The 14419-nt window shown below is 36.0% G+C and overlaps 2 protein-coding genes across 2 annotated transcripts; both read right to left on the bottom strand.

The window, feature by feature from the left end:
- Positions 1-1556: 1556 nt before the first annotated feature.
- Positions 1557-9186, bottom strand: LOC138191568 (ictacalcin-like). Its single transcript, XM_069138462.1, has 4 exons — positions 9046-9186; positions 8847-8907; positions 1787-1932; positions 1557-1714 (listed from the first exon to the last, which is right to left on the bottom strand). The coding sequence occupies exons 1-4, from the start codon at positions 9184-9186 to the stop codon at positions 1598-1600; spliced, it is 465 nt and encodes a 154-aa protein (XP_068994563.1). The 3' UTR covers positions 1557-1597.
- Positions 9187-12781: 3595 nt separating this feature from the next.
- On the bottom strand, positions 12782-14410 carry LOC138194201 (protein S100-P-like). Its single transcript, XM_069142750.1, has 3 exons — positions 13861-14410; positions 13157-13311; positions 12782-13041 (listed from the first exon to the last, which is right to left on the bottom strand). The coding sequence occupies exons 2-3, from the start codon at positions 13292-13294 to the stop codon at positions 12889-12891; spliced, it is 291 nt and encodes a 96-aa protein (XP_068998851.1). The 5' UTR covers positions 13295-13311; positions 13861-14410; the 3' UTR covers positions 12782-12888.
- Between the last annotated feature and the right edge of the window lie 9 nt (positions 14411-14419).

Raw genomic sequence — 14419 nt, forward strand, 5'->3', positions numbered from 1 at the left:
GGGGGTGGCAGGTGAGGGGCCAATAAGAGCTCCCTCACAGATTAGTCCGACTATGGCTGCTGTTTTGTCATTCGCTTTATTTCTAAATGAAATTGTGTATTATTTTATTTTTCTTCTTTCGGAACATTTTGTAAATACTACACATCCCTTTTATTTATAGGCTACTTTCATTACAACAGTGTAATCATAATTGTTTTTTTTTTTAAAAACCCCTATAAAAGTAGACACAAGAGGGCAGCATTGGAAAAGCACCATAAAACATCTGCAGTGGACAACCAAACATTGAACACAGAACACTTACTGAAATCTGCATGAACATGTGTGCTAAGATTATTCCAAGAATTGTGTAGTTTTAAATTCATACTGAGGTTTTGAGGAATCTCATTTAAAGATATGATATAAAGATGTTTGCTTTATCTTAATGTTATTTCCTGTTCTACAGCATCCAACAGTGACAAACTAAACTAAAGGTTAGTTAGGTCAGCTCTGCCTTTTTTAATTCAACTTTTATATAAAATGGTGGAGCATATTTTTGAAAATGATTTGAAAGCATTCCTGCTTTAGTAGATGAGAAATAGAGCGAGTCAGGTTCTTGACTTTTCATTGTATTTGTACTTTGTTCAGAAGCATAGACAAAACAACATTGCAAAGTGTGACAACATTTATTTAGTTTTTTTTATTAGTCACCTCTGACATTCAAAATCAGTGATACATACTTATGGTAGCATATTATAAGTATTCAAACTCCCAGGCCTACATTTTATTGCATTTGATAAATCTGTGTTTAATCAAGTTTTTTTTCTCAGAACACATGATAATGACGTAAGGTCTGACACAGTGAGGCCAAAATATTTAGTGCCCTCACTCTGTGCCATCCATCCAATTTTTTTTATAACCATGTCAATTAATTCATAGGCTGAATGTCGATTGACATGTTACCCTACTCTTCCCACCATACATCTTGCTGCACAATGCTACATACAACTGTTTAAAAAAATTAAATGCAAATCTAAGTCTAAAATTTAAAAAAGCATCAGTGATATACACTCATGTCAGCACATTTCAAGACCCCCAGGCTTACATATTATTGCATATATGATTAATCAGTGTGTTTAACAAAGTTTTCTTGATGTCTTTTTCTTGAGATGACGTGAAAATGGCATCAGGTTGCATTTTAACAACAGATTCGGCCGGGAACTTCAAGGTGGAAAGAGGACGCTGTATTAATTAAGCCTGTTATTTGTAAAGGAATATCATGTTTTCAAAGATGATTTGAAAAGCATTCCTGTTTTTATAAATATGCAGTTCTTGTGTTGTTTTTGATGTTTTGTGTTATTTTTTTCGAGAAACACAGACGACACATTTCAAAGTGTGAATTTATATCATTTTGTTTCTCTATCAGTTATTTCTGACATTCACATACACAAATGCACACTCCTGTCAGAACATTTCACATTCTTCAAGCGTGTTCAGTCATCTCTGTTTAATCTGGTTGTTTTTAACAAAATTCTCCTTTACAGAACACAGGATTATGACAGCATTTTCATTTAGCGCACATCACATAAGGCAAGAATGATTTGAATTAATGTGGCCAAATCTAGCACATCTCACAGAGCATGGTGAGGGTTACTACAAAAACAACAAACTCCTTGAAGTCGACAACACCGTCACCATCTTCATCCAGCGAGCTGAAGTACTTGTCCACATCAGCTTTCTTCAAGGCCTAATAAACGGCAGACAGGAGGATTTTTTGTATTTGTACAGCTCTTTGTTGCGGCAGTACAACATCTTTTCTACTTATTTCTGCCCCAGGGACCTCATTGCGGAGCATTTGAACCAGGTCTCGCTTGGTCAAAGTCTCTTTGTCTCCAACATACTTATCGAAGGTTTCCTTGAGGAAAGTAACTGACTCCGTGAGACTACACATGGTGTCTGGAACAAGAAAACATTGTTGTTTTGCTTAGCCCAGGGGTATTTAGGGCCAACTGGATTTAAACAAGAGACATGATCACATGGGTGAAACAACAAAGAAGCAAATTGGTAGTTTGGTGTGGAAGGTAAATCTGCATTTTTCCAAAACAATTCACAGCTACTTTTTATCATTTCATAATCTGCCTGCCTGATCACTTCACAGGTTGTTTCTTTTCAGATGCTTTGGGTCAGCATTTTCACACACTGTCATAAACTGGCTTCACTCAATAATTTTCAATTCTTAGTTGTTGTTTTTTTTTTAACCTTAGTGCATGTCTGTAAATCTTTTGAAACAACATTTTGAGTTTTATATGGTTTTAACAGAAACCATAGTAGCCTTACATAATACATGTTAACTATTTAAGTCAAATGCATATTGTTTTGCCTAAAAATGTTGCATTCAAATTCCTACTGTATGCTGGCACTGATATTGACAATATTCTCTCGGAAATCCAACACACTGTCGGTAAAGCAACGTTTTGCAGCATTTCATTAAGACATTTTACAGAATTTGCGGATCTTAGTCGAATTTTCTTCTTCCACATTCAGTAACTGCATATCCTGCAGCAATCACAGCAAATATTTTCAACTAAGCATCATTAAATTAGTTAATTCTGCAACCAGTAATTTTTGCCTGTAATTTAGTGAATTAGATGAGACTGAACACTTGTGGTGGTGAAACTCTTGATGAGGTCGGTGGATGGAGATTTGGACACTGATTCTGATAAATGGCAGGTGATTTGGGAAGGGTACTATTACATCGATCTGACAATATAAAATGGCAGCTGACTGCAGCAGAAAAAGGACGAGTTTTAAACTTTGACAGCAGTAAAGTGACATCCAGAAGATGTGGCAAAATCTGGCAGGAGAAACTTCCCTCAAGCAGATAATGTAACGCATTAGTAGTGAAAAGCTTTGAGGTAGTCTTTCTAATGCATATCTTATTGCAAAAATGGTATCAGATGTATGTAAATGATCAGCTCAGTATACTAAATTATTACTGCCACAGATTAGTGTCATCCATTTTACTTTACATGACACCGACAAAACACAGCCACCCGGAGCTTTTCGCCACATTCTGCAGTTTAATTACCTTCTTCGCTGACAGATTTAGCTCTGAGTCCTACTATGAGTTACAAACTGAAAATGACCAGAATGCATGCGTTCAATACAGACAGGGGAAGTTTACAAGTGACAGGCAGAGTAAAATGTGCATTCACTTCATTTAATTTTCTGTCGTGACCTCTGCTGTTAAAGATGTATATGTGTCTGTGCAGAATAAGCATTAGAGGGGTAATTTATGGTCATAAAATTATGGAGTTAGCTTTGCTTCTGCAGTCAGTAATGAAGACCAATTATTGACTTCTAGGGGCTTTCATGTTAAAAAAGTATACCTTTCAGTTTTAACAGTTACATACAATGTGTGTGAAAACACACAGCTTAAATGGCCAATAATATGATAATATAATTGGCAAAAGCTCCACTCATATGACTGCTTATAGTTTCCCTCTACTGCAAACACATTGAATATTACTACACATGCAGTGATTGTAATAAACAGATAATAAAGCCAACATCAAATGTAACCTCAAAGTTTTTATTTCATTTTCCCAGTATTGAATGGACACTACCTTAAAGAAAACTGTTTACACAGATTCATAGTGTGTAGCTTCACATCGACCATTATTGTTTACACATTTTTTTTTTTTTAGGGCTTTACAGCTGATCTTCTGTTTAGTCTCTATCTTTGCCTGTCTTCATGTGAAGGTGGCATCTGGCCATAAAACCCACACATTTCATGAACTCTCTGATGTTGATCTTTCCATCTTTCCATTCCTGTCCAGCTTTTCCATGGCTTTGCCAGAGTCAATTTCACTGAGTTTAGCCTGGAGAACACATTATTGCAGGTAACAATATTTAGTTAGAGTAATAAGTAGTTTAATAACAGCAGTAGTAAGGTAGGAGAACAGGTACATGTGTTATGTATGGATGTGCTTGCACATAACTATATCATGTACATTGAATATGTGTCTCACTTTTATCTCAGCGTCTTGAATTTATTTTTCCATCAAATTTTCAAATGCTTCCTTGCTTAACTTGCCACCGGCTCCATACTCCATATACATGTCCACAAGGTTTTTAATGACCTGTTCCAAACGAGCCATAGCGGTAGCTGGAGAAAAAGAGTGATATTAATTTTCAGTAATAACAAGAAAAACAAACACCTAAAGGCCTTATAATAACTTAATGTGAACAAAAAGTGAACTTAGATTTTTAGAAACACTGTAATGTAAATCTTTAGACAGATTCATGTTTGCATTGTAAAACATTGCTTTTGTGCATATGTGTTTGTGTTTACATTGACATGTGAGCTGTTTTTTTAGCGGGTGGAGTAGACAATCTAAGGAAGGAAATCCTTCTTTTCATTGAGAAGCTACAAGGTGCAGAAAATGTTTGTAATGTATGTCAGAGTAAAGGGAAATCTACAGTGAACAGCCCAACAATGTTGACCAAAGATCAAAGCCATGTGTTTTTGTGTGTATCTGCTTATAACGTGTGCCTACAATATACACATGTATCTTTGCTCGTTCTACGTTCTATACTTGTGAATTCTACGGATTCACAAGTATTTAAATATTTTAACTTTTTTATTTGTTAATTATTTGCGTCCATCTATCAATACTCGCTTATCTCATGCACGACCCTGGGGGACTGCAGCATATCCGAGTTCAGACTAAGCAAATGGCAAGGTGACTCCTAGACGGGTTGTCAGTCATTCCCACTCACATACATACCTAGAATTGTCCAGTTTTATTAAGCAGCTGTCTTTTTTTAGTTTAGGATTAGGGTTAAAATTATTTCATGATGTTTTCATGAAATTTTGGACCACATACCGTGGTATGACGTTTTTATGAAATTTTGGACAAAATAAATGTTCATGACGTTTTCATGAAATTCTGGATGGTTGGGATTAGAGGGTGAAGGTGGGGATTAGGGTTATGGTTAAAGATTAGAGGGTTAGGGTTAGAGGGTTAGAGGGTTAGGGCTAGGATTAAGATTAGGGCTAAAAATAATTTAAACCAGCAGATATTTTTGCCGGTAATGCAGTCTTGTCACTGGTAAGTGCAGATCTGCAGTGTACGATTTGAGTACCCCGTCAAAAATTTAAGTACATTAGTCAATGTAATAACATGTAAGAGCACTAATATATGAGAGTGCTAAGGGAAGTACGCCATATCAAAAAATCTTATAAAATTAGGGATTAGGGTTAATTTATGTGTTTATATGCAGGCTATACATACACATATATGTGTATATATATAAATATAAAGATATAGATATAGATATATATTTTCTGCTGTATTCCCTCTGCAACCAAATGTTTGTGCTGCTAGATGTTGTGCAGGTTTGTCTGGGTTGAACTCTCATCTAAATTTTGGTAATGACTCAACCCAAGGTGTCATGCGTAAACCATGGCTGTAACGATTTTTCTAATTTCAACATGATTAGACATCATATTAATTTGAACCGCGAGTCCACAAAAATGACATCATGAAAAACTTACTATAATGTTTTAAGGTTATGTTGAAAGGACTTCACTATGCTGAGTGCCTTGGGATGACTTGTTTTTGTGATTTGGTGCAATATAGATCAAATTGAATTTAGTTGAATAACAATTTGATATGTTAAAACAAATCAAACATTATACCAGTGAAACTATACAGAGACAAATCAACACCTGAACAATCAATCAATCCAGAAGGAAATTCCAGTTACAGTCACGTATTTTTACTGTAAGGTTTTAAATATTTGATAGTTGTAATCAAACTGGTTTTGCTTGTAAGATTCCTTCCGATATATTTCACTGGAACAAAAAGACAAAAAGTTTAGGTCTTTTATGATTACTTTTATGATTTTATGTTTAGATGTGACATCGAGTCAAGGTTTTATACCGCACATAAATGTATTTGGTGTTTATTATATTTAGTAACAGAAAAGCTCACCTGAATCACAAAAACGATTTAGTGTTTTATACTGCATATTTCATTCTACTCCATTTATATACCTTTGTTTTCAATTAATTAATTTGTGACATGTTTATGATTTTTTTTTTTTATGTAGGTAGGTAGGTATATACTTTATTAATCCCCGAGGGGAATTTTTTTTTATTTTTTTTATTTTTTTTTTAGGTAGGTTTTTTTTTAGCTTCTCATAAAGACTGCAAATAAGGAAGCCAGATAAAAACTAAACATCCTTTCTTCTTTTCCATAAAATTTTGTCACAATAAAGTAGAAATGCTCAAAGTCAAAATGAGGCTTAATCAATTTAGCTACTTTTCAACTTTTCTTTTCTAAGATTATTCTTCAAAATAATGTTGACTGTTATTTTGTTTATCATTTCCTCCCTTTAATCTCTAAATTTTGACCTTTTATGAGCATGTTAAACTTTTTACCATGTTTTTAATTAACCGGTGGCTTCCATAAAGAATACTGCAAAAGGCTTCTCATTCATACATGACATACAGTATGTGATATATGTGTTTAGCATTGTCACCATTACTGCTTTAGGCAAATAACTAACACAAAACAAACCTACAAAACCTGTACTGACTGCAGGTGCTCTCACAAACACAAGGCCACCATTCTCATCGTTAATTTCTTTATGCCAGCCTGCAGCAGCTCTTGTCTAAGAGTAAGTCAACATGTCAAAGTCACTAGACTCAATTAAAAACATAGTTTAAGAACAGTTTAGTCTCATTAGAGATAACATGGACACATCTCTGATGATATTCCTCCATAATAGTGATCATCCTCTGAGCAGAGCAAGAGTTATTCAAACTTTGTGACAGACCGCTGGCAACAAGTGAACCCAACTGACTATCAAAGTGTTAACTGATTACAGGTTAATAATACTGAATAGTACCTTTTCTCTATTTACAAACAACTCTGACATAAAAACTCCATAAACAAAGACAACCACACAAACAAAGCCAGAGTGCCTCCTATTTTTGTTTGTAATGAACATTGAGCCATAACGCCACTGTGAATTGAGATTGAGTCTTTCTGAGTGAAGAAGAAAAAACAAGTTAGCTTTATTTCATACCATGTCTTGATCTACATACATGACAGTTGAACTTTTCACACCCTTTATACCAAGTCTTGATTGGCTCGTAGACATCATACCAGGTGTGTTGTCTTTAGTTTGCTTGTACTGGCCAAAGCTTCATGTGGATTTCCAACACATACACTCACAAATGAAAAGAGAGGGGAAAAAATAGACCTGTCTGAGTGACACAGCCAGTGACGCTCCCTGTCCTCCAGTGGTCTGACTGCTGCTCATTTATTCTTACAGTTTAGTTATACAACAGGTAAAGCCTTCCTTCTGAAGCTGGTAATTTGGGGGTCCCTTGCACAAGAAATTACATTGTCAAAATAGATCTACAAACAGTATTATTATGTTCATAGAAACCTTCTAAAATATATTTTAATTTTGAAACAGCGGATTACATCCCAGTATACTTGTTTAGGGTCAAGTGTTTCTGGCACATGCTTATATCTAGCAAAGATACACGGTACAAGTGGCTCCACCTGGCAGGCAACAGGGAGAATTCAGTTATAGTCATATCTGCAGGCAGTTAACATGGCACCTGCTTAAAGGGTGTGACTCTGCACTAGGAAGTGGGGAAGAAACATTTGAATCAGTTAACCGATCTATTAAACAAACTTTATCCTTGTGAATAAAACATTTGTCATTACCTATTGATGTTTTGGGTTAAAATGAAGGTTGATAACGACACATTTTAAGATTTTACACCTCATACATCAAAATCAGGAACAACTTTCGTAACGCACAAGTTACACGTTCCAATCTTTTTGTTGGCTAACCAATTACAGGATCAGGTGGTAGGCTGTGTTTTGGCACAAAGCCGTGAAGCTTAAATTCTTTTGATATGCTGCTTTGGGTATGGTACACCTGCACAACCTGTTTTGACTATATTGTTATCTCATAATAGCCACTCAAATTGTTGAAGGAATTAATGGACAACAAAAATCAATTCTATGAAAGACGTCAGCCATTGATATGGAAACAAAAACATTGTGCTTCTGTTTTGTTTACGTAAATGGCTGTTATGTCAGTGGACATTAAGGCGTTTAGAAATTCTTCATTTAAAAATGTTTAATATCTGTCAGATGAGGATAGACATTATTTAGATCATTCATCTTGATGAATAAGGGATGCACAAATTTATTCACAAATGTGGCTTGAAACAAATGAATGACATATAAATGATCTAATCAGTAAACATTTTAACTTGTGTCAGACTTTCAGTTAATAAGGGTGGACAACACAATCATTTTAACTTGGGAGGGACTGACAGCGATATGTGCACTGGAGAACGCAGCGAGTGATGTCTGTTAAATGTTTGATGAGTCTGCGCTTGTTTCCTGAAAGGACACCAGACTCAGCACCTACAAATGCAGTGATTGTCATAAGCAAAAGAGGAAGCCAGAGGCAATTCAAACTTTATAGGTTTTTATTCATCTTTTACCAGTATGGACTGGAAACTTCTTTTCAAATACATACTCTTTTTCAAAGAAGTTTCCAGTTTAAAACACAAAGGATTTGCACAGCACCTGTTTTCAGAGTCGGCAGTGTCACATATTTGCAGTACACGTACATACTGTATGTGTCATATATAGAATATATTTTTAAATACATGGTGCTACAAACATTTTAAGGGTTTGTAGTTTCTTCTTGTTCAACCTCTGGTTGTTTGCCCTTGCCTCTCTTGCCCCCCTTGCCTGTCTTCTTTTGGTAGTAGCTTTTGGCGAGGTCACTCACACACCGACAAAATTCACGGAAGTTCACCTCACCATCATGGTTTTTATCCAGATGAGCCATGGCTTCCTCAATGTCACCTGCATTGATTTCACTCTGGAGAATACAAGTTTACAGTTAAAGAACAGCATTAACAAACAAAAATGCATTTGCATTGCGAAGAAGCAGCTTCTTCCTTTTTTTTTTTTTCTTTTTTTCCTTTTTTTTATAAATACATGTTAATATCATGCTTACTTTTAACTCAGGGCTTTGTATTTCTTGTTCCAACACCTTCTTGAGCTCATCTTTGTTCAACTTGCATTTCTTGCCTTCATCATCAGCATACTCCAGAAATATGTCCACAATGTTTGTAATGACCTGATCCAGACGTGCCATGGCTGTCGGTGGAAAAAGAGATTGTAATTGATTGAGAGTGATTAACAGAAAGGCAGGAGAAAATACCCTTATAACATACAGGATGAACAGAAAGTAATATGTACAGGCATTGTGTGGTCAAACCTTATTAAGAGCATTGATAGTAGTTTGAGACATATGTTAAAAGACAAATGTTTATGCTCAAGCATAAGATATAAAAGTCAGTAGTTCAAAGTAAACTGTGCAGTAGTTCAAATGCTCAGAGGTACCTGTGTTTGCAGTATCACTGATTAAAATTGTAAATAACATGAAATACTTCAGTTTCAAATTACTAATAATTTCACCATTTCTTCTATTTCATCATTAAAGGCTGTTTTGCAGCTGCTATCCTCATTGTGTGGATTAAATGCTACCATTTTCTCTACGACAAAACTCTCCCCCCGCATCCTGCTTTTCATCAGTACTCACCTTCGAGTTTGCGTTCACCAGGTGAAGAGCGATCACGTCTGTGTTCACCAGTTTGGTCCCAGTTGAGACTGCTTTTAGACTTAGGGGCAAAGCCTCCTCTTAAAGAGTGGGCAGGCTGTCTGACACACACACCGAGGTATGTTTCCAACCACACCCACGCCAGCAATGAGTCATGCCCTGGTACTTCCCTACTCCATTCATGAAAGCTTAAACAGTGCTGTAAAGATTAAAACATTTTGTCGAAGGACAATATTTATGTTTGTGTACGCAGGAAATGGTTCACTTGTTGACATTCATCTAAGGAAAGAAAATAGGTTTCTTTCAAACCGCTCAGTATAGCCTTTTGAAGAAAATATGTCAGAAAAAGTGGAAAGTTTACAATGAGTGGGTTTTGTGTGTGTGGGGCGGGGGGTGGGGGGTGCTTTTATATCCCTGAGGGAACTTTAACCTGAATGCACACTGAACCATGGGGATTTCTGTCATTGTGGGGACCAAAGTTTTTGATGGTTAAGACTTAGTTTTAGGGTTGAAATTAGGTTTAGGTTAGCGTAAAACCTAAAGTTAGTATAATGTTGTAACTGGGGGTTACATTATGGGGACACATTATGTCAATGAGTGTCCCCTACTGGGATAATGAAAATAGGTCTGTATTTCATTTCATTTTTGCAATGCTTCAGATGTTCTTCAAATAGCTGCAGTGATGTGACGATCAAAACCCACTGCTCAAGCCACCATTCAAGTGTTAAAAATCTGTCTTTTTAACTTGAAACCGCCAAGAAATCCATTTTAGCAAAAACTGACAGTTTTAAACGTGTATTTTAGTTTTTAGTCCTATTAGAATAGTGTTGAATACACTATTGGGTGCATGTTTATACCTTTGATCTGTGATGGGTGAACAGATCTAAGTGAATACTTTATTCAGCTATTCAGCTATTCTTTGACCCAAGGACGACACCCTCGTGTTGTCCTTGGGTCAAAATGACCCGCAGCTGTGTTCAACCAAGTTCTATTTTATTTCTATATTTTTATATTTTTGGGGATTTTTTTTTGGGTTTAAAGAAACCCTCACAGCATACTTGTCACCAACGATCCCAAAAAATATGAAAATATAGAAATAAAATAGAACTTGGTTGAACACAGCTGCGGGTCATTTTGACCCGAGGACAACACGAGGGTTAAAGTCAAGCTAAGTGTATCTGTGAGTGCTCTACTTTAATTCAACTGAACGAAATAAACACAGCAGCAGTTACAAGTCTGGATAATGAGGCTCAAAATATGCCAGTGAGAGTGTTTTGACTGTGTTTGAACATGTTGGATTCTGTCACAAGTCATGTCAGTTCATTCTGTGCGACTGTTGTATAACTCATTCTCCATTTTCCACTCCTCTGTTCCCAGGCAGCAGAAAGGCAGCATTTTCCTCCTCTCTCTTGCCCCCTGCCAGGTTCCCTTTATAGGTCAGTTCGCTCTCTTCACTTAGGTGATATCACTTTCACTTCATGAATGCTATCGGATTCCCTTTGCAGGGGAGGAAAAGAAAATAGAGACAAAGTATCATGTGTTGTTAATTACAAAAAAGTGTATCTTGCCAGTCTGGTGGCTGGGATATGCATTACAGTTTCACTGCTGGAGAGGCCCTGCGCCTTTTCCCTGGTGCACACCATGGAAATGAACACTATTTTTAAAAAGCCTATTACACATAAATAGCTTTGAAACTCACTTTTTAAAATGTATTTAATCATCTTGTATTGGAAGTCAGTGTTTAAAGTTAGTAAAGGTAAAGGTAGATTTATTAAAGATACGGTCGCATCTGAAAATATTTTGACCTCCTTATCTTTTGTCCTGTAGATTTAATCTACATTTAATAACTTATAATGACGAAGTGAAAACATCTTTTTTTTTTTATATATTTGCAAATTTATATAAAAAAAGAAAGTGTCATTTTCAGACCCTTTAATGTAAAAACAAAGCCATGAAGTGCAAGGAAGTCTCTGCAATAAACTGTGGCAAGGCACAGATCACTCAAGGGTATAAACAATCTCTAAAGCTTTGAGGTTCCCTGGAGCACAGAGGCCTCAATAACAATGAAATAGAAGAAAATAATTGTGAAATGAAAGAAAATTTAAATAACTGTCACGGGGCTGCAGATGTCCTCTGCAGAGTCAACTCTAAATAGATATTTTTCAGCAGTCACAATTTACACATGGAAAAACTGTGATTAAACTGACAATGTATTTGGGTTATGTTTCAACATTTTAAAGGAGACTGCCTACATGAATATTAACTCATTTTATAAATGTCTTTACTCATTCAGCTGGATGCTCAATCAAACCTCAACGATTGTAATACATCTTCAAACATCACATAAAGAACCTTCCTGGATAATTACACCATTTAGTAATCTTGCCATCATCTGTGTCACTTGGACTGCTATCTATCATGGCTGCAAATATTTTAGCACCATCTTGTGGTCAAATCAAAACATGCCAAACCAAACCAAAATGAAGTGAAATAGAGTATCATTTTCAACAAATTATCTTAAATAGTTAAACTTAACTTGTAAGAAAACACTTCAAGTACAAAAGAGTGTTCAATTTCTGAATCTAAATGCTTTAAACCAAGCAATACATCAAGATTGTCACCTCTCTTATTTCAATTTACTCAAAGTTAAATCTTGTTTCCTGATAGTACTTTTGTGCACTGAAATACGGATACTTTAATTGAAGCTTTGCCTTACACATAAGAAATATCGCTAGTGGTACAAGAAGCATGTTTTATTTTTAACTTTAAAAGTCTCGACTGATATTTGGCACAACCCTAGTTTAACTCATGAACACATGACATACAGGCATGTGCTGCACCAGAGTTCAGGCCAAGAACACACATCTGCTACCAGCACAGTTCAAACAAGCCATTTTCACTCTGTTTAAAAAGTTCTGCTTCAGCTGGGAGAAATGATGCGTATCAGATGTGAAGTCATTAGTACACTGAGTATTTGGCAGGATTTTTTTTTGGTGTTGAGCGAACGTCTCTAGACGAAATTAGTTCCATGTGTTCAAGAAATCAGTTATCACGTTTAGAGTATAACACTTCATGCAACCAGCAGACATCATCATCAAGGATTTTAAACCAACCAGACAAACCAGTGAAATCTTGTCAGATGTTCTTTTTACTTGTAAATATGGCACATGTTTGTGATACAAATTCCTCTTACTTTAAAAAGCACAAAATCAACGACATTTTCCCTCAATCTGCCCATCACTTCCCGCCCTTCTTGCTGAGCGTGGAGCGATACTTCTCACAGGCGAGTAAGAGGCCTGTGATGAAGGGTAGAAATTCTTCAAAGTCCAACTCATCATCTTTGTTTTGGTCCAGATCCTTCATGATATTTCTAACAGCATCAGGGTTTCCCTGGCAATGAAATAGAGTTAATTTCAGGGTGCAAAACTAAAGCAGGCTGAATGATTTATAGAAAGACTTTCACCGGTACGGCAGATAGAAATCAGTTTTGACAAGAGATCCTTACCATCATAAAGGTGGGCAACTCATTCTCAATTAGTTTTTTCAATTCTTTCTTGTTTAAGGTCTTTTTATTTCCACTTTCTTTGGCATAGCGGTCAAATATCAACAAGATGTTCTCCATGGATTTCTCTAAACTTGCCATGGCTGCAGAAATGGGTTCTGAAAGGGGAAAAGAGTTGTTATTATGAAAATAACATTTTACAAATCAGCATAAATAGTCATACCCAGCAACTAGACCACTTACAATTTAAAAACAGCCACCATATAAATAACTTGATTATCTATTACTTTTTTACTATAGTGATCAACACTGAAAGATTGCTACATTCACTCTGGTAATGTTGCAGTTAGGCACTAGGTTACAGTACTGTATCCAAAACAAACACAGATGTGGGAGTTGGGTTTTACTGGCACTGAAAGCAAATTCTTTGGCCAGACATCCTTTTCCTGGCTACCAATAAAAAAAATGTTCATGGCTTCCACAGACACTTTTCGGGTTGGGTTTTGGAAAAAAAACAACGAGGAAATAGCACATATTGCTTCAACACCGCCTGACCCCACCCTACAGCAACATGAGGATTTAAAGAAACTTCAATGCATGTAGTCTACAAGACTCAAACTAGTTGGAGAAACTTGGATTAACATGCTTAAACACATTTTAAAAAGCAATTAAACCAGATAATTAAGTGTTAAAATGACTAAAATTACCTTATCAGGTCGAGAAGAAGTGCAAACTGACGGCTGAGCTCGAGTGAAGACTGCTGGGGCTCACTGAAAGTTTTTTCAAGAATTTATGCTTGTCTAGGCAACGCCCAACATGATGGAAGTGAGAGGGAGGGAGGCAGCGAGGCAAACACCGTCCCCGCCCACATTTCCCCACACAGAAGAAGTCCAGAGCTTTTAAATGGGACACACTTTTAACACTGTAATAGCCATTTTGCACAAAGTTTTTCTCAACATGAAACTCAACTTGGCCTTTGAGATTATTTCTCAGTGCTTTCACTATAAACTTTATGCATCTCCTTCCCCTTTTAAAAGACACATTTCAATTAAAACAAATAAATATGTAAAAAATGTAATACATATTTAATATAAAAACCTGTTTCTAATTATTTTTGATCACCTCGAGAAGACAAGATTGACCATTGTGCCCGTTCCTTATAACAGTTGGTAGTCATATCGGCTCTAAACAAACACCTGTCAATATTTTCTGCATAAAAATCAACAAGTAGAGAATTAGGTGTGCATTACATTTACACAATTTCTG

This window comes from Embiotoca jacksoni, unplaced genomic scaffold, assembly GCF_022577435.1.
Source record: "Embiotoca jacksoni isolate LCO1_2020_lvr unplaced genomic scaffold, fEmbJac1.0.p SCAF_11, whole genome shotgun sequence".
Lineage (NCBI taxonomy): Eukaryota > Metazoa > Chordata > Actinopteri > Embiotocidae > Embiotoca > Embiotoca jacksoni.

Bases quoted from the DNA above. Each gene is read 5' to 3' on its own strand.
- LOC138194201 (XM_069142750.1), bottom strand. From the start codon at position 13,294: ATGGCAAGTTTAGAGAAATCCATGGAGAACATCTTGTTGATATTTGAC. The intron at 13,042-13,156 runs GTAAGGATCTCT...TTTCATTGCCAG, and splicing joins AGTTGCCCACCTTTATGATG to GGAAACCCTGATGCTGTTAG.
- LOC138191568 (XM_069138462.1), bottom strand. From the start codon at position 9,186: ATGGCACGTCTGGATCAGGTCATTACAAACATTGTGGACATATTTCTG. The intron at 1,933-8,846 runs GTGAGGTGAACT...TTCTTGTTCCAG, and splicing joins TCTGGATAAAAACCATGATG to ACACCATGTGTAGTCTCACG. The intron at 1,715-1,786 runs GTTGTACTGCCG...TAGGCCTTGAAG, and splicing joins CAGAAATAAGTAGAAAAGAT to AAAGCTGATGTGGACAAGTA.